Source organism: Amia ocellicauda, chromosome 7, assembly GCF_036373705.1.
Source record: "Amia ocellicauda isolate fAmiCal2 chromosome 7, fAmiCal2.hap1, whole genome shotgun sequence".
NCBI lineage: Eukaryota > Metazoa > Chordata > Actinopteri > Amiiformes > Amiidae > Amia > Amia ocellicauda.
Genome location: NC_089856.1, coordinates 14,241,922 through 14,261,807, shown reverse-complemented (window position 1 = coordinate 14,261,807; position 19,886 = coordinate 14,241,922). Strand labels below are relative to the sequence as shown.

The 19,886-nt window shown below is 47.8% G+C and overlaps 1 protein-coding gene across 3 annotated transcripts in view; it reads right to left on the bottom strand.

Annotated features, from left to right (window-relative positions):
- The window catches only part of baz2a (bromodomain adjacent to zinc finger domain, 2A), a 32,649-nt gene extending 13,860 nt beyond the window's left edge, over positions 1-18,789 (bottom strand). Inside the window, exons 1-16 of one of the 3 annotated variants that reach the window (XM_066708603.1) lie at positions 18,595-18,789; positions 11,585-11,717; positions 9,047-9,964; positions 7,537-8,472; positions 6,412-6,627; positions 5,805-6,086; positions 5,365-5,425; positions 5,154-5,262; positions 4,732-4,833; positions 4,392-4,632; positions 4,114-4,175; positions 3,847-3,912; positions 3,001-3,399; positions 2,612-2,866; positions 335-549; positions 114-188 (exon numbers count right to left, since the gene is read on the bottom strand). In XM_066708603.1, the coding sequence (XP_066564700.1) occupies positions 114-188; positions 335-549; positions 2,612-2,866; positions 3,001-3,399; positions 3,847-3,912; positions 4,114-4,175; positions 4,392-4,632; positions 4,732-4,833; positions 5,154-5,262; positions 5,365-5,425; positions 5,805-6,086; positions 6,412-6,627; positions 7,537-8,472; positions 9,047-9,964; positions 11,585-11,714 (4,067 nt within the window). In that variant the 5' untranslated portion in view covers positions 11,715-11,717; positions 18,595-18,789. Of the gene's footprint in view, positions 1-113; positions 189-334; positions 550-2,611; positions 2,867-3,000; positions 3,400-3,846; positions 3,913-4,113; positions 4,176-4,391; positions 4,633-4,731; positions 4,834-5,153; positions 5,263-5,364; positions 5,426-5,804; positions 6,087-6,411; positions 6,628-7,536; positions 8,473-9,046; positions 9,965-11,584; positions 11,718-14,777; positions 14,865-14,980; positions 15,186-18,594 lie in introns of those variants that run through there. The other 2 variants (XM_066708602.1, XM_066708604.1) reach the window with 2 other exon arrangements.
- Between the last annotated feature and the right edge of the window lie 1,097 nt (positions 18,790-19,886).

The following is a 19,886-nucleotide window of genomic DNA, read 5'->3' as shown; positions in this document are numbered from 1 at the left end:
TTAAACCACTGCGCACTCATCTAGGGTGTCAGCACAGCTGGGGAGCAGATGGGCCTTGGCGTTCGGTTCTCCCCAGTAGCAACCAGTGAAGAGAAAGTCAAGAACATCTTTACCTGCGCAGCTTCCCTTCGATGATCCACTTGTTCTTCCTGTAGGTAGCCATATTCTCAAGAGTATTGTCAATCTCACTGGAATGACAGTTTCAATTCATTATTCATTCAAAAACACTATAGAAAAAAATATACATCTTATTTTATAAAGTTTCTGGAAGATAACATGCACACAAAAAGACAAGGGACCCACACACAGGGAGGGGACGGACGGACGGACTCACCTGATGACGATGTTGCTGCCATTGAGCTCATTGACGAGGAAGGCGAGCACAGCGGCCTTGCTGTCGGGGGACAGGGCCTGGAAGGGCTGGGTGCGCAGGACGTCGCACAGCTCCGGCTCAAACCCATACGAGTCCAGGAACACGCGCAGCGCCTCCGACACACTGCTGCGGGTCAGCTCCAGGTCTGTCACCTTCTCCCCCAGCACCTTCACAGACTGTGGGACAGGAAAACACTTTACAACCCAGCATATCACAGCGCTACCATGGGCAATTATCCATCTCCCCTGCAGAGAGTTACTGTCCTACAGCACTTTTCCACTGACATGGTGCCCTTGCTGGGTCAGAGCTGGTTGCCGGCCGGCACGGAGCCGCTTTTGCCGGCACCAAAACCTTGCTGGTCTGGAACCAAGGAACCCGTGACATCAGGGGCCGGAGGGCGGGGTAAAGTCGTCACCACAAAAAGTTATTTGCTGGAGTTCAACCCCCATTTTTAAAATACAAGCAAGAGATGTGAGAAGTGAGGAGAGTTTTGATTAAAAAATAGCTAAAATCAGCAGCAAATCAGCTCTCAGACACTTTAGTAGCAATATGGTCTCACGAGGTCCACTAACTAGTTAGGAGTTGTCAAATGGCAGCAATGAGAAGATGACTGAGCTCACCTTCCATGAAAGGAAAGACACGTTACACCAATGTTATGATGGAGTGTTAATGTGCCGATATAGATTGGACAGAAATTGAATATCGTTTGTTAATGAACTGGTCATTAACTGGTTCTTAACTGGGCAGTTTCTTCCCCGACTCGCAGAAATTAGGTGTTACGCCAAATTCAGTGCCCCCTACGAATCATGTGTCCTTGTTTGGTTTGCATTTATTTTTGAATAAATTCATTTTCTTAGCTCAGGGCAAATTACACAAAACATACATTTTACATTAAATACACAATAACTTCTGTGCTGATGAGCGCAACTTTAACTACACATGCATATACAGATTGATAATCACAATGTACATGAAATTCTTGCATCCTAAAAATTTAATTTAAACACATGAAGAAACAAATTTACATTGTTGTTGCTGCTGTATATCAACAATTGCACAATCACTGCCGTGCAGAAGTACTAAACTCGCAGCAGAGCGAGAAATCACATGCCTGCAGAGTGCTGACAATTTATTATTATGCATTTCTTAGCAGATGCCCTTATCCAGGTCGACTTTCAAAACAGAAGAGCATTGTTGCAGTGTCTGGCAACAGGGACAATGCAACAGTGATTTGGGACCATCACAGACTTCATCAATAAGCAGAACTTCCCATCAAACCACGATAGCATTAACATCACCTGAGATCGTCCGACAGTTTATTGATTTGCCCACAACTGCGCCGCAAATACCCCAAAACAAGCAGGCTAGCCTATACTCATTGTTTTTTAAACAAGAATAAAAGCAGAAATACGCAACAAAATGAATGAATATGTATACACTCATACAAAGTATACTCATAATTAACTGTGTGTGGTGACAAATGCATGTTAACTAACTTATTTTATTCAATAGAGTAAAAGTGTCTGAAATAGCAAATCAGTGTAAATCCCTTAATGTATAAACCTCAGTGTTAACACCTGTGGACAATTTCCTATGAACAAGGGAAGGATAAATAGTGTTCAATTTAATGTTTTATATAGGCTGTATTTTATGATTGTGATTATGAATGTGAAATTAATCTAGCATTTGAATTCCATGTAGCATCTTAACATCCTCATAATGAAGGAATGAGGGGAAAACACTTATTATTTTGGGTCAGCTTATAATCAAATAAAAGGCCGAGTTATCTTATCATATTCGTATAGCTGTATTTTCGTTTCTGCTTGACTACATGTGATCTCGAAGAATGACGCTGAATGAGTTTAATTTTGATGATTAAATAGGGTTTCAAAGACGTAATCGCCTATGGGGATTATTATTGCCATGTTTTTCGACTTATATCCCGTTCTTGGGAAAGCCCACATCCAGTGACGCAAGCCTTCGGTTCCCAAACCGATGGAAATGCAGGCCAGTTCACAAAAAGTTGACCTGGTTCCAGGCCGAGCACCAGCTCCGGCACCATGTCGGTGGAAAAGCGCTACTATAGTGCAATTCTCTCTATCCATCCATCTATCTATAATCAATCTCTTTAACAACTCCGTGGAGGGGGCGGGGTATTTCATACTACCATGCACAAAATAATTACAAAAGACGTGTACACAGAACCATCACTATCAACAATACGGCCTGTGAACTGACCTGGTAGTACTGCGGGAGGCCGGGGTCATGCAGTGCGGCCTGCACCAGTCTCACCAACAGGTCCTGGACCTCACCTTGGCTGTCCCCCACGCACAACAGCCCCTCCTGCAGGCAGGCCAGGCTGGGCACGTCCCGGGGCACCTCCAGGCCCAGCACCTTGCCGTAGCTGTGCAGGAACTCCACCACCATCAGGCAGTGTGAGAATGCCTGGCCTGACAGAACCAGGCCCGTGATACGGGCAAATTCTGGCAAGGGCTGCAGAAAGGAAAGAGAGGAGAATTAGAGTGCGTCTTAAAGTTAAAAGGTTTAGATCAACTAGTTAAACTGCATTACTATCACGCCTCCAAACCTCCACCCCCATGCATCCCAAAGCTCAGCCCAGTTCTGACCTGGTGGTCTGTGATGCACATGTCCTCAGTGGGCTTCTTTAGCTCCTCCAGGATGAGCTGCTGCCTCCTCCTCTCCTCCTGCCGCCTCTGGGCCTGCGCTCTCTTCTCCGCCAGCCTGCGGGCCATCTCTGCCTGGGCTGCCGCTTCAGCCTGGGCTGCTGCTGCCAGGGCCTGGGCCTTGGCCTTGCCTCTAGCACCCCCAGCTGTCGTCCTCCTCCTCTTCTGCCTCTCCACTTTCTCCTTTCCCCCCTTCTTCTCCTCTGCCTCCGCCACCACAGCCGCCACTGCTGCCGCTACTGCCTCCGCCACCTCATCCTTCTTCCCCCGGCGCTGTCGTTTCTTGGGCTCGGCTGGCTCGGATGTGGCACTCGCCTCCTTCTTCTCTTTGGCCTTCTCCAGCTGCCGGAGAGAGGTGAGAGAGAAGAATAAGCACAGGCAGTCTTTTAGCACCTGGTCTCATCTTCCCAGGATACTGACTGGTGTTTGAAACTGCTTGAGTGAGATTCCCTTCTGTGACTCATTACAGTTGAGCGTTTCACACTTAAATTGCCCACCCAGCTATTAATCCTGAGCTCTTAAAACACTTCAACGCCACCTAAACCTCCATACCCATCATCGAACTGTTTGTTAACTGATCTTCGGCAACAGAATCAAAATCAAGCCATTAAGAGTCGATCAATCAGTGCGCTGAAGAGAACGCAACTGGGAGGTGCTGGACAGGCCAGACCAGATCACCATCGCTCTAGTTCCACCAGTACAGTGATGGGCTATATGACAGATCACAGTAGATAAAATAAATAAAAACAGGTATAAAGATATAAAGCAGGCCACTGTTGCTCTCCACACCTTCGCTTTCCTTTTCTCCTGCTTCATCTTCTTATCCTTGGCGTCTTGCTTCCTTTTGTTCCTGGCCTGGAAAAAATAAAAATGAAAGATTTCAGTGTCTTGCATACTGTTAACGACATTGGCACTTTTCAGATGGATCTGCACGGCACACACATTTCGTCAAAGACCTGGGCAGTTCTACCCAAGTTTCCCAATATTTAATGACAGTCGAAGAAGAATGTGATTTCAGGCGCATATACTACTAAAAATAAAACCATAAAGGACTACCTTTCTCTTCATTTTCTTCTTGATTTTGTTCAGCTTCTCCTTGTCTTCCTCACTGAGAGTTTCTGTGAGGAAGAGAAGTCACTTAGTTACTTCAAAGCCTCGAGGTTAGATGCCGACGACTGGGACAAAAAGAATGGGGTCGACCAGGGGGCCTGACCGGACTTATGCATTTCCGATATAAAAACCCTCTCCATTTGGGGGGAGAAAAAAAAAAAAAAAAAGCACATTTCCCAACACAATAAAGCAAAACCCATCAAAACACACACCGACCAACTCACCTTGTGCCTCCAGTTTCTTGAGCAGCCGGGCATCCACTTTGCTCAGCAGGTCAACCATATCTAACTTAGGGGGCCTCCCTGGGCGACGCCGGCACGCCCCCTTCTCACGGGGGCGAGGCCGTGGCCGGGGTCGGGGCCTAGGCTTCTCGCGGTCGGGGTTGGGGGGGCGGCCGCGCTTGCCCGTGATTGCCATGATCATGGAGGGCACCTCTTCATCAGCCAGCTGGAACCACTGCACACCCTGAGATAGATAGAGAGAGAGGGGAGAGATTTACTGGGTTTAGCTGCACGTGGTAGGCCACGGAGGGTGTGTGTGGTGGACTGCGGACCCATCAATCACCTCCGCAGTGTCCCGTTCCTCGAAGAAGTCACCCACTGGCATGCGGGGGCTGAAGCTGAAATGCTCGCGGGTCACGGCTGAGCTCTTGTGCTTGTTCAGGTACTGTGACGCAAAAGACAACAAGTAAACAGACCGCAGGCACAACTATACTGTTGCACACCCCCACTCACACTCTGCTCTGTTCCACTGCATTGCCTTCACTGCTTTAATTGGGCCTACATTATTTAATTGCTTCCTAATGGCTCCCCCAAGAGATAAAATCTTGCAAACACAGATAAGCTGGGAATAGAAGAAATGTGAAAACGAGTCTGTGCATTGAAACGCCTTTTACACAAGTCTGTATGTGAAGCTGCATCCCGTTCTATGTGCTGAATGTCTTTCCTGTGCTGCACACGGATGCCTAGAGTGCCGAGGGGATTCACCTTAATGACTTCGGGGAATTGCTTCATCCTCTTGCCACAGGGGCTGTAGTACCAGGTCTCGCCCTTCAGACGGTTCTCATTCCTCCTGATCCGGATCTCCCTCTTCCACCTACAGGCCGGAGAGAGCCAACACAGTCAGGATTAAACACACAGACGAACAAAACCAAATGAGAACATGCATTATAGAACATATGAATGTATGTGACGTTACCCATTCAGCAGAGGAAAGCGAACCTGCTCCTCAGTGGCAATCCTCCTCCTCTGGACCTCACCTACAGGAGACATGGAATCAGAGAGAAGAAAAACACAAAAAAAAGATCGACAATGAGTGACTAAACAGAGCACCGATGCAGCCGTCTCCACAGCACCCCTTTGCACCGCCCAACACTCTCCCTCCCCTATGGTAAAGGGACGAAAAACTAAATCTGAGCTTTATTGCAATGGAAATAAATAGGCTAAATACCAATAGTGCTCCTGTAACCATTCTAATGCCTGGAAACTGTCAGGGGCATTTACACACACCAACTGCCACACTGCAGGACAATGGTACAATGGGCTCCTAGATTATAATTTTCAGTTAATCAAATAACCAGCTGGTTGATCTGAAAACCGGAATGGGTTCCCAAGGTGACTGTTTGAGAGGTGGATTACCATTGGGCGGGGCACTGGTTTCATCCTCTTCCTCCTCCTCTTCCTCTTCCTCTTTCAATGGTGGAGGTGTGGGACAGGGGGAGGGGACAGGCTGTGGAAAGGGTTTGACGGACACCTGGGCTAGGGATTCCTGATCAGAGTTGTCAAGTATTTTGCATTCTCCCTCTCCTTCCCTCTCCTTGTACTCCTCCTCTCCTTCCCTCTCCTCATCCTCCTCAAGCTCCACAGTGTCTGCTCCTCCACATGTGGATGCATTCAGGGAAATCTGGGAATCCTGAGAATCTGCAGACCCAAGGGAGAAACACTGAGTGAGACTGCAGAACACCCTCATACGCTTCAGGACCTGAAATTCAGGTTTCCGTAGAGAGGGCAGATGCTGATTTATAAGGGCACTGCACAACTGGTGTGCAGTCCAGCAGTGTATAAATCTATTTGCAGATGCTTTTATACTTATTTCAACTTATGCATATAGACTTAAAAAAAAAAAAAAGGGCAGGGCCAGGGCCGTGTTGAAGAGTCTGGCACACTAGCACCACATAGCCCGTACACTACCTCCCAATCATAAAGGCGTTTGACCTCTGACCTAAAGGAGGTAGGGTGGTCTTACCGTGGGTGGGGGAGGGAGGAGAATCCCAGCGGTCCAGGGCAGAGGATTCGTCATCAGTGGCAACAGCAACCATGGAAGGTGCAGCGATGTCATGGTCCGCTTCATTCTCAGAGTCACTGTCCTCAATCTGCTGCGCCCTGGGGGAGCCCACCACATCCGATTTCACCACGGCTACAGGCGAACCGCCACTGCCCAGCTCCTCCTCGCTGTCCGAGTCTGCCGTGATGGAGGCAGAGAGAGAGACATGAGTGAGAAGGTGTAGTCCACAGATTCTGAATAAGGGAGTGTGAAGGAGAGACAAGAGGAGAACATTCCCTGGTCTGCTGCAAGCTACTGCCAGGGTGTTGCCCTGAGTTGAATGTGAGGGTGAACACAGTGACCACGACTCACTCCCCCCTAGCTCCACAACAGATGGGACAGAGGATTTAATGACATCATCCCCCGTGACATTCCCCACTGTTAAATCTGCAGCTCCAGCTGATGCCAAACTGTGCCACTGTACACCCCCCTCCCCCTGACAGTCAGCTCCCGGCACACTGAATACATAAAATGTATATGCAAACACACATTTATACATCATGTGTGTATTATTCTGAGCTGTGGAAAATAGTGTGTGCTGTGGGCAGATCAACTGTAATTGAGAACTGCAGTCCCCAGTATTTGGAGGAAGAACAGAATCTGAGGGGCCTTTCACACCTTCAGTCTGAAGCTAATTGCAGTGCAGGTGGGCAGCACTGTGGAGTAGTGGTTAGGCCTCTGGACTGAACAGAGGGTTGTGGGTTCAAATCCCAGGTGGGGGACACTGCTGCTGTACCCAGCTGTATAAATGGGTGATATTGTAACAATTTTAAGTCACCCTGGATATGGGGGTCTGCTAATGTAATGTTTGGAGTTGTGTGTCAAAGCTCCGAAAGTGATGCATTGTTTGGCAGCGAACAGTAATCAGTGTGCCGACGTAGTTCATGAACCCCATGACAGAGTGCTGGGGTCACATGCACATTGCGGCCTGCGACTGCCGCTGTGCACCGTGGTTAAATCAGGTTAAATACAGGCCAAAGGAAACCGCTGCAGGCTGCAGATTTGAGACTGAACCGTAAGCAGAGCCGAGGCAGGCCAGTCACTCACCTTTAGAGGACGAGGAGTGGACGGAGGTCAGTGAGGGGGCTGTCTGCGAGGTGTCGATCCTGAGTGAGCCCTGGTTCTGCGTGGCATGGGCCGGAGAGACAGCCTGCAGGGAGGGGGGGGAGACGCTGTGGGTGACAGAGTTCCTGCATGGGCTATTGCTGCCATCCAGAGATGGGGCCGAGGAGCCACCAGCTCCACCCTGGGGGGACCCGGCCTCCACACTGCAGGGCTCACGCTGCAGAGAGGGTGCCCCCAAAGATGAGCCCACAGAACAGCTGGAGTCTGTCGAGCCCTCGGGGGCGGGTGGCGGGGTGGTGTCCTGGAGTGTTTCAACTAGGCATGACCTTTCCTCCTCCTCCTCCTCATCTTGGCTGCAAGCCTCCTCCATCAGTGATGGGAAGGTCAAGGTGTTCCCCTGCTCTTCCTCTTCCTCCTCCTGAGCCCCAGCACTTCCTCTGCCGTCACCTTCCCCATCAACCAGAGTCCCACTCCCCGATTCACTGGCTATTGACAGCTCATCAGCCGACCCACCAATCAGTGAAGACTTGTCCACTGAACGACCTCCAATCAGAGGGTCTGTCAGGGTCTCCCCCCCTGCCTGGCTGGCGTCTGTCCTGGGTGAGGGTTGGCGCAGCCCAGCCTGCAGGGAGGGGCCTAACTGTGAGGCAGGGGTCAGTTCTCGCCGAGTGACCATCTCCACAGCAATGGCATCCCCTACGGCACCCCCCTTCACTCTGTGCCCATCCTGGGGGGCAGACCGTTGGCACTGCTCACTGAGGCGCTGCATGGGGATTGGGACTGGGACCGGAGTGGAAACTGGGGGGGGCGTATTGGGGGCGAACGTCTCTGCCTTGGCCGGAGGGGTGGGGGCCGCCCCCACCGTCTCCATCCCATTGTAGCTGCTGCTCAGATCCTTGTAAACGTCACTCAGGTGACCTGCGGATAGAGGAGACCAGAGAGAAGTGTTAAAGAAAAAGAGGAAGAGAAGATAGTAGAGCAGAGCGCTAGGACGGGCTAGACACCAATGCTTCACAACTTCAACAGAGATCACGTCTCCTCTGAACCGACAGATGCCACTATACTTTGCCGAGAGACTTCTAAGAACAGGTCGGTATGGGGAGGGGAGGGGAGGGGAGGGGAGGGGAGGGGAGGGGGGGGGGGTTGGAGGGCTGTGTATCTCTGTGCTCTGGGCCCTACCCCAAAGAGAAACCTCAGGAAGCAAAAGTAACCGAGATTTACAACCCCTTAGCACCTCAGGAAACATGCGACCCCACGACTCCCCGGGAGGAAGTCAGGCACAACCTACACAGCTCTGTGGGCAACTGCAGCTGCACTGGGCTGTTGCCAAGACAACACGCCCCCTGTAGTGCTGCCACATATTCCCGTCTCTGCCACCCTAGGTCTGTTTTTGGGCCAACGTGCTAGGCACCAGCTAACGAACACGCCATTTGAAGGGCTATCCCTAATAAATGATGGATTATTTTATCAAAATCAATTGATTGCTGCTCACCTGACATGACGGAGGGCAGGGCGGCGCAGAGCCCGGCAGAGCTGTCCAGGCTGTGGGTGGCGGAGGCAGCAGTGGCTGTGGCTCCATTCTCAGCAGTGCGGCTCACGGTGGGCATGACTGGGACCGCCACGGGGGCGGGTGGCGGGGCTGCAGAGGCAATGGGGAGGGGGCTGCCGCCCCGGCCCACGTTCAGGTGCTGGGGGCTGCCATGGGGGGGGGTGTAGGTCTGCGGGGTGGGGGGGGTGTAGGTCTGGGCGGGAGGCTGGGGCTGTGAAACAGTGTAGTAGGGCATGCCATTGGCCACCATGCCATAATGCTGCTGCTGCTGCTGCTGCTGCTGCTGCTGCTGCTGCGGATGGTGGTGCTGCGGCTGCTGGGGGGTGTGCTGGTGCGAGAGGTGCTGGGGGGTGGCCAGGGGCGTGTGCAGCTGGCTCTGGTATCCAGTGAACATGCTGTGGGAGTTGTAGTTCAGGCCTATTTGGGAACCTCCCTGCTGCTGCGGTGTTGGCTGCTGCTGCTGACTGGGACTGCTACCACTCCAGTAAGGGGGGGCTCGGAGGGTGACGTTGGGGGGTGCAGAGACGGGAGCCTGCCGGGACGCCGCCGCACTCCCATTCAGCTGGTATTGCCCATGCCCTTGGAAGTGGGCCTGCTGCTGCTGTTGTTGTTGTTGCTGCTGCTGCTGTTGTTGGGCCAGCTGCATCACCCCGCCAGCACCCTGCTTGTGGTGCAGGTTAGTGCCAGGGCCTGCACCCATGGCTGGTCCATATTGAGGCTGTCCCCACAGGTAGTCGAAGCCCAGGCTGCCCTGCTGGTGGTGGTGGTGGTGGTTGCTCATCATCGAGTAGGCGGAGGAGCCAGAGGCACTGGTCCCGATTACAGTAGTGATACCGTTCACATTCAAGTCACCGTTCAGATCTGAGGGAGAGGGAGAGAGAGTGAAATTACAACATGCCTCAGCAGGGCTATGCGGGACAGATGTTTTAAAAACTGGGGAAAAAAGTCGGTAAGCAGAACTTCGGACGTTTTCCCAAATGTGAGGGTTTCTTTTTTTTTTTTTTTTTAAAGTTAAGAGAATTACACTTGTGATGTCCCTCATAGCCTATCTAAATTAAAACATTTGATTTGTATAATTCCCATTACTTAAAAGTTGCTGGATATAACAAAGTACAAAACAGTCATAAAAAGCCCCTTAATTGCCACGGTCATGTCAGCAGGCATAGGAGGAGACCATTACTTTAAACCATAGGAGTTACTTTAAACTGCAGTTAATGCTTACTGTACAAGTGTGAAAGATTTAAGAAACATGCCATGGTATGATAAGTATAAAACAAAATATAGGCTTACACTGAATTTTTCTTCTGAAAAAGAGCCCTAACCACCAACATGTAGGTGGACCACTCTGCCATCCTGACAGCAAAGTGTTGCACAATATACATGAAAACTTAAAATGTCTCAAAAACCATCTGTTTGGTATTAATTTGCTAAATGCACAGAAGACCACACACCACCAAAAAAAAAAATTATTTGTACTTTTATTCATGTTAGGAAAATCATCAGAAACAGCAAATTGGTGTTAAAACCTTGATGAATATAAGCCATAGTCTCAAAATGTTTTGTTTTTTATTTTTCTCTAAAATGTTTGATTATGATGTTGTGCATTGTTGTGTATTATTTCTCTCACTATTTTTTAACTTCTAAATATAGAAAATTACCTTAAGTCAGTTCCAATAATTGGACATATGAGTAAAGGGCTCACTGGGAGGTGAGCAATGAAAAACAAATACCTGTCCATAAACAGTGTGCTTGTAAAAATAACACTTACAAGGGGATGTTGCATTTTATTTATATGAATTACAGGTTTTAGAAAAAAGTTGGATTAAATGTATAAACTACTACATATTGTGAAGTCATCTGTATATTATGCAAATTAGCAACAACGAACCTTCGAAGGTAACAAACGACCATTCAGGACAGACCTAATATAGAAATCTATATATAGAAATATTGATAGATATATACACATCAGAAAGGACTGATGTAAACTTTTTCTGCCCCCAAGAGATCTTGTATAATTAAAAATATCACAGGCAATAATTTGATGCAGCGAGGTGTTATCTGCACACACACACAAGCAGGGCTGGAGCAACTGCACAGCTTGTGAGAAGCGCGCAGTGCAATGCCGAGACACTCCAGTGATAACGCAGCTGCCTGTGAGGAAGGGCTTTCACAATGCTGCTTCCTTCCCCCTCCCTTCTCCTGGGCTTCCTCCTCCATCCCACTAACCTCTCTGCCTGCGAGAGCTCTGCTATTGCTGCATTACTAAAGCTCGGCATCTGTCTCAGCGTGGGCACTGCTACACAGATAGAGCCATCATACATGTATCATGTTACAAGAGCAGTCAGTGACTCTGCAGCAGCACAGCCAATCCCATTCTAAAAGAGTGACCAAGTTCACAACAGAAACTAACAAACTATACCCAAGTGTCTTGACAGTAGGCAGAATGGACAGATGCAGAATGGGGGGGACGGGACTCACTTTTCCCCTGCTGGGGGAAGCCGAGGGAGGACCCGTTAGTGTAGAGAGAGTCCGTGGTGGAGAGCTTCAGCCCGGAGCCGGCCGGCACGCTGGGGTGGCCTCCAAAATTGAAATGGTTATTGGCATCCATTCTCTGCAATAGAAACAGGGATTAATTCGGGTGAGTGGGGAATTCGCGGGACAGGGACGATGCGCCTCGAGCTTCATTTATTTGAATGTGTCTGTGTGCCACTGTAATGCACAAGCAAGTGGGGGGGATGAAATGGCACCTCTGTTTATTTATAGGCAGGTTGGAGCAAGTTCAGTTAGAGGTACAGGATCTGACGAGCATGAATTGAGACTCTGACTCTCCATCCCACCTCTACACGACATACAAGTATAACAACCCAAATCAATTTATATTTATAAATCCTCACCCATGCAATCAATTTAAAAATGCTACGTTTAATAATAAACAAGGGGAGCATCAACATGGGTGCACACCTGAGGAGAACAGAATGCATTTCCTCAGTTACTAAAAAGTTTGGGATTTTAGTTGCACACGTATTTCATCCTGATCTGAGAGCAGCTGCTCAGGATCGAACAGCTGGTGAAATCCAAACATGCGAACATGTGAAACATTTTACATTTGTGGTGGTTTGCACACAGTGTTGTACCATGCAGTGCAGTACCATGCAGTGCAGGGTCACATGGAACTACAGCAGCCACACCAGGCAGGCTGACAAGAGGGCCACAGCAGCTTCTGGCTGCTTTTGTGCCAACAAACCTGACTCCCGATGACTGACCAGCTTATTGAATGGCTGAAAAGCAGGCCTGCAGATTGTGTTACGGACAATGAATGTACAGTACCAGTAAAGCCGCCACCTGTAAGAGACCTTTGAATGAATGTCTAATTCATACAATTTGATACCAAATGAATTAAGCTTTGGGAGTATAAGTAACAGAGCATGCTGCCCCTAGGACTGCAGACACTGCTGCCCCTCCAGCACCTGGGTATGAGCCCCCAGTTCTTTAGGACACTGCCAGTCTAGACCCTGCCATGGCCAACAGACCCCATTAGCTATCTCAGCTCTGAGCTTAACCCTTCAGGCTCCCGGGAGCAGGTATGGCGAGATCCTCTGTGCTTCTCACCTTCCATATACAAGCCGCAATACGAGAGCGTGTGGGTTAGGGGTCACTGCAGAGAGGCTGCCTAGCACATAGCAGTCTGCTCTATGACAGTACTGGGAGCAGCAGCCGTGTGGGAGTGCATTGTGCTGGACATTACCCCGTTAACTATTTTTGTGGCATTCATTTGCATACACAGAAATGCTGAGCGAAGATAAATAAACACGTTTGGTTTTCCGTGGCCTCCACACTGCGCACAGCCGCCCCTGCAGCTCGCTGACGCCGAACCGGACCACAGCGCCGGGACACGGCGAGTCTCGGTTCCCTCCCGAATTGCAGGCGCTTCTGCTTTTGCTTCACTGGCTCTTCAAGAATCACCCACGGGATTTGCAACTGAGCACAACTACAACAAAATGCCAATCATTTATAAAAATGCAACGGGGTGGGGGGGTAGAGAAGCAATAATATAATTCAAATGCTTTTGTTTTGCCTTTTGAAATGTACTGCAAAATAAAGAGTATAATTTATATATATATTCAAACTTGTGCTAAAAAATACATATAATTTCCTTGTCGCTAAATATATATATATAACCGAGCAGATGCTCCTCATGTTTTCGTTGCATGTCCTCCTCTCCGTTTTGGTATCCTTTACTGTAGCGCACCGAGCCGCGAGCATTGGCCAGTGTGGAGGACAGGCGTGGTCATCTGCGGGCCGGGTCACTATCACAGCACAGAACGACATCACAAAAACACGCACTTCCACGACTCCAGTTAAAATGTCGCAGTAGCCGACAGAGATGGCGAGCGGGGGAGCTGTTCTCCAGGCATCCAGCTACACAACTCCCTACCCACCCACCGTTAATAACGCAAAATTCAGTGTCGTGAGCCAGACAACAATACAACATCAACGGGGTCTGCAATTAGTCAACAATATGGGGACCAAAAATAAAACGATTGGGGATGACTGTATATTAAAAACATCCGCATAAAATAAATACAATTTACATACTATGAGGTACCCACAGAGCGAATACATTTTAAGTTCTCATTTTTCCAAACCCTCCATATTTGTTTGCATTTAGGTTTTATTTTTGTCGCGAGGTTGATTTGGAGAATTATGGTGTGGAGAACTGCACGTGACCATGCGCTCAGAAAACAAGACCCCTTTAAATTTAAGATGCACATTCATGTACACACACCGCCTGCATATATATCGCTTTGGATTTATATTTCACAACAGACTCTTGTAAACGAAAGTAAACTTATTTTATCCCTACCCCCCCGTCCCCAAATGTCCCTTCTAGATACGGAGTTAAAACGCCATGGCTTGGCCGCCTCTGTAAACACGTTAAGTTTACGGGAATAAGATATTCCCACACAAAATAAATGCCCGAAGTCCGGGGTTTAAACCAAAACAGCACACGTTCACGGGTGATCTAGCAAAGTCTGCATTTCCACAAAGCACACGCCTGCAGAGAGAGATCTCCGATGAAAAACTTGGGGGAAAGAAAAGAAAACAAGACGAAAAGAGAACAAAACAACAACAGCGCGTGGTGGGGAAATGGATCCGAATCAGAAACATGTCGATCCGACTCCGGGGCCTTTTCTCTCACAGGGTTACAGTTCCCAATAATGGATACTGGACTTTAAACCCCCCCTCACACACAACAACACAATCCAGCAACACAAGCACACAATCCAGCAACGGGACAAGCCGTTGTAAAGGGCGAAGCTCACCGATCCAGCCCGTCCATCAGTCCTCTGAAACAATACAGGCCTCTCACAACAACCAGGCCTCCTCTCATTAAGACAGCGACACCACCGCGGCCAGGGGGTTCAGATCACTCTCAAACTTTCGGGACTGGAAAGAATAATCTCGGCTGCAACAACACGACTCGGTTCTCTGAAAACCGTGAGGAAACCCAAAACTTTTCCACCGCAATTTCCATTTCCCCTTCGGCGTTTAAAGGTAAATAAAACGGGAAGCGAATCCCACCCCCTGCTGCCTCGGTAGCACCGGCCTAAAGATGCCGTTTTTATTTCCGAGGAGGAGTGATTCCGTCTCTGGTGTGAAATAAACTCACATTGTTTGCGTTGTTCGCACACTGGAGACATTTTCCAGCAGCAGCATCAACTATACATCCACACACACACTCTCACTCACTCACTCACTCACTCACACTCGCTCTCTCTCTCTCATACATACACACATACACACACACACACACACACACACACATCCCAAAAGTTTGCACGCCCGAAAATGACATTAAAAATACATCCCGACCTTATACTGTCTTCTCGCTGAAGGCACCGGCGCCTTCGGGCCTCCGTGGGAAGTGTGGTACAGTTGCAGAGCGTGGCGGAGACGGGGAAAACAAACATGTAATTGCTAACCTTTAGCTCTCAAATGAGCAAACATGGCTGGTGTGTTTGAGTGCAGCCATGATCATTGAAAAAGAAAGAAACTGAAGCCACAGAGGAAGTGAATGGTGCTTTACACACTGCGGGAGGCACAGCCAACCCCCAGGTCTTAGCGCCGCCGCAGTCACGCTGCATGTGTGTGTGTGTTTGTACTCTGCCTGCGGTGTAATCCACAATACAACCCCACTTCAGAAAGCGATTATAATCTTCATGTGTGTCTCTCAAAACACAACCGTACCGTTTCCTTTGCGTTTTAACCTAAATGGACAATATTGTACGAAAATCGTAAAAAAAAATGCACACTGACGACACATATAACATTGTATTTACAGTGCCTACAGAAAGTCAACACCCCCTTGAACTTTTTTTATTTTGTTGTGTCTATGCCTGAGAGTTTCATGCATTTAAATTAGGATTTGTTTTCCACTTATCTACACAACCTATTCCACACTATTAAGGGAATAATGTTTTAATTGTGAAAACAAATTTAAAATACAGAACTGAAATATCATAATTGGATAGGTCTTCACATCCCTGAGTTCATATTTAGTGGAAACATTTTTGGCAGCAGTTACAGCTCTGAGTCTGTTGGGATAGGTCTCTACCAATTTTGCACACCTAAATTTGGCAATATGTTACCATTCTTGTTTACAAAGCTATTCAAGCTCTGTCAAGTTCCTTGGGGAGCAATGATGGAGAGAAATCTTCAAATCATGCCATAAATATTTGATTTGGTTTCAAACATTTGCCTATTTGTTCCTTAGAAACTCCAGTGTAGTGTTGACTGTATGCTAAGTGTCGTTGTCATGCTGGAAAGTGAACTTCCAGCCCAGTTTCAGCTTTCTTGCAGAAGGCAGCACATTTTTCTCAAATACTTTTCTGTACTTTGCTCCATTCATTTTCCCTTCTATCCTGTGCCCCAGTCCCTGCTGATAAGAAACATCCCCATAACATGATGCTGCCACCCAGTAGGGATGTTGTTCTTTGGGTGATGCACTGTGTTGGGTTTGCACCAAACAGAATGCTTTGCATTCAGACCAAAAAGTTCAATTTCATCAGACCACAAAACTTTTTGGCACACGGCTATGGAAACTCCTGAGTGTTTCAATCTCCTGGGCTTGATTGAGATATGGCTTCCTGGACTCTTGGTATCCTCTCTGATCAGTCTCCTTCTTGTTGGGGCATCCTGGAGGGACAGCCGGATCTAGGCAAGTTCTTGGTGGTGCCATTCACCTTCCACTTCTTAATAATCATCTTGACTGTGCTCCTAGGGATATTCAAGGCCTTTGATATGTTTTGTTAAACCCATCCCCTGATCTGTGCCTTTCAACAACTGTGTCCTGGAGTTCTTTTGAAAGGTCTTCTGTGCTCATGGTTGAGTCTTTGTTTTGAACTGCACTACCCAGCAGAGGGAACCTACAGGAACTGCTGAATTGATACACTTTAACATGTGGAGGCCACTTAATCATATCATGTGTGATTTTGAAGATGCTTGCTTACATCTTAGCTAATGTAGGTTTACTATTATAGGTGGGTGGACACTTATCCAACCAAGCTATTTCAGTTTTTATTTGTAATACATTTTCTACAGATTTCAAGAATATTTATCACTTGGAAGTAGTGGGGTAGCACGGATAGATAAATGGAAAAAAAAACTTTTAATACATGTTAACTCTGAGCTATAAGGCAACACAAGCTGGAAATTGTGATATGTAAATAAACAGACAATGCTATAGGGAGGTGGTACCATATATATTGCAGGCAGACAGACAGACAGATAAATAAACACATAGATTAATGGATAATTATTGTGCCAGTCAGGCACGTGCACAGGTAAAGCTCAACTTTGGCAGCTTCACCCCCAACCCCCCCCCCCCCCCCCCCAGCAGCATCCCCACCCTGGACAGGGTGCCCTTTTTTTGCTTGTGCCCCTGTCCTCACAAATGTCTGTGCACTGTACTGGTGCCAGTGATGGTCTGAGAGCCAAACCAATCACAGTGGGCCTCAGTATAGAACATGGCCCTGTCCTCTCCAGACATACCCCGAGGCTGGGCTTTAAACATGGTCAACTTTAGTATGGACAGCGCCTCTGACAAGGCAGAATTGCCCCAGAGGCTGTATGCAATCCTGCTGTGGCGATTCCATGATGACTCAATTTATTTTAACTGAGGTCCCAGAAGGAGAGGAAGCAGGTACCCTGTTACATTCCCCAGCCAGGACAGTGTAGACAGATACCTCTCGCGTCATGTGCCTTTCTAAGTGTGTACATCCACTGTGCTCCCCGTGCTGCAGCAGGGACATCCCTACAGCCCAAGCAGTGCTAGACTACCAATAACCTACCAAGGCTGAGCAGTGGCAGGGGCCACAGAGCAGGGCTGAGTGGCAGGACATTGATCTGTGAACTGAGATTCTGTTGTCAGACAGTCAGTGACTCCATTGCTGCACCAACAGGGCCCTTTCATCTTGGTTAACCCCCTTAGCCATGCAATCACTGTGCAGCTGCAGGAGGAAGTCTCCCTCCACCCCCTTTTACAGGAGGCCCCTATAGGGGTGTGCAATCTGGCTGGGGGACCAGTGCATGGCAGTCTTGCTGCTCTACCACCACAGCGTGTCTTCTACAGAGGAGAGAGGTCGTTTCTCTGGCAGAGTGTGTATAACGGCCACTTTACACCATGGGCACAGTGCTCAATGTCTCCGTTTAGTCACTGAGAACTCAGGTGGGACTAAAAACTAGTCCCTGTAGGGCACTGTGCTGTCCTTTACCACAATGGACTGCACTGCACTGGAGTGGGCAGGACTACACTAAACTGGACAGGACTGGACTGGACTTGAGGTTAATGTTGTTCATGTCCAGTCCTGGAGGCAAACCCACTGTCCAGCCAGGCTGACCGGTTTACAGTCTTTTTCAAGCATCACCTGCTTCAGACCTGGGGGGAAACCTTGAAACAGCTACAGCTGATTGAATAATTTGTCCAGTTTAGACATCTTTCTGCTGGTTTTTAGGGACATGCTTCGTCTTCTACTCAGAACTGCAGGATCACAGAGCTTAACGGCAGCAGGCGGGTTTTTATTAATAATTATCTCTATATATGTATATATTCACTAAATATTATTTTTTCTCCTAATTTTTCTCTCAAAGTATAAAACAACACATCTTATACTGTTGCTGCTCTTTCTTAGAGTGAGGTGCCCCCGCAGCCTAGTGACGAGGAATGACAAATATCGCCGTGTGCAGCCGGTTTGTGGTGGTCTTTAGGACCCAGCGGACAGCCAGGGGACGCAGCAGGAAATGCTGTCGCAGGCGCAGGGCCGGCAGAGGAAGCTCCGGACACACACAGGGGGACGAAACGAAACAAAATGGATTTCAATTAAAAAAAGAAAAAAACGTTGGGAAATTAGATAAGGAGGTGCCTCGCCAAACGCAGGCGTGCGGCGGTATTACAGGAGCAAAAAATAAATGAAAATAAACAGGCTTACCTTCAAAACAGATCCAACTGGGTCGTCCACACGGTTGATCAAAACGATACTTTTCTTTTTTTTTTAAAGTAGTGTTGCTGCTGTAAATGAATGAAGGTCCTCTCTCCTCTCTGTGTTTTTCTCTTGCCCCGTCCGCGGCGTCCGACCCCTTGCCTCTTGTTTATTCCCGAGCAGGTGTTGAGCGGCGCCGGGACAGTGCGGTGACGTCACTCATTTGTGCTGTACTCGTCCCACACTCCCCAGCCTGATCCCGGAGAGGAGGACGGGAGACACTGCTTCTAGCAATTTAATTAGTCAGAATAATAATATTAATAATCATAATTAATAATAGTTATTAATAATAATAAGGCGAATCAAAGACGACTAGAACACAGCGCTCTCGTAATGGAATTTTATCTTGGTGTCAGGAAGCATTCTAGAATTTACAAGCATAATAAATTATATAACCACCACCCCCACAAATAATAACAAGCAATACGCAAACATTGTTGTATTTGATGGGAATGACAAATTATTACATAAATTCAAAATAACACTAGATAAATATATATAGATTATTTTCACAAGCTGTAATCTGCTGAACCGTTTAACATATTACGTTTAACACTATTTTCGATGAATAAGTAATTGTTTGATTTTTGATGTTTGATTTTAAACCGTCCCTTTATTATGAAATAGTACAAAAACATTCCAGAAAAACACCTTCACATATCTTCACTGCTGCTCATTGCTCAAGTCAGCCTACTACTATTATTGATAATAATATTAAATCCACAACAATGGCTTCCAAGATGTCAGCCTGCATTGGTACACAGGGTGTGTACAGGTAACTTCCTGTCCATCTGTTCGTCTAACATCAATCAGCAGGAGGGGTGTGGTGTAACTGGCATCTCTGCAGCAGCAGCTGTGAGAGAGACATCATACAGACAGCTATCTCTGGGGCTGCCCTCCGTCCATTTCCACCAGACACCCATCCATGAAAATGTGCTGGCTGTTGGGTGAAAAGCCTCACTAAAGCCTGCATGACTGATTTCAACAAAATTCAGTGTTGTTTATTCAGCAGTTTGACTTTATTCTTTGAAATAAGTGATTACATCTCTCTCTCACTCACTCACTCTGGGCTTATATAAGGGATATGTTGGAAGGGAACAGTGTGTGAACGTGAAGGAAAAATCATACAGGACACCTGCAGTGTCTGACAACTCACACACACACACAAAACACCCTCTACCAAGGTGACTCAATTTGAAACCCAATTTATTTATTTTTATAGTCTGGGATTTAAGAGACAG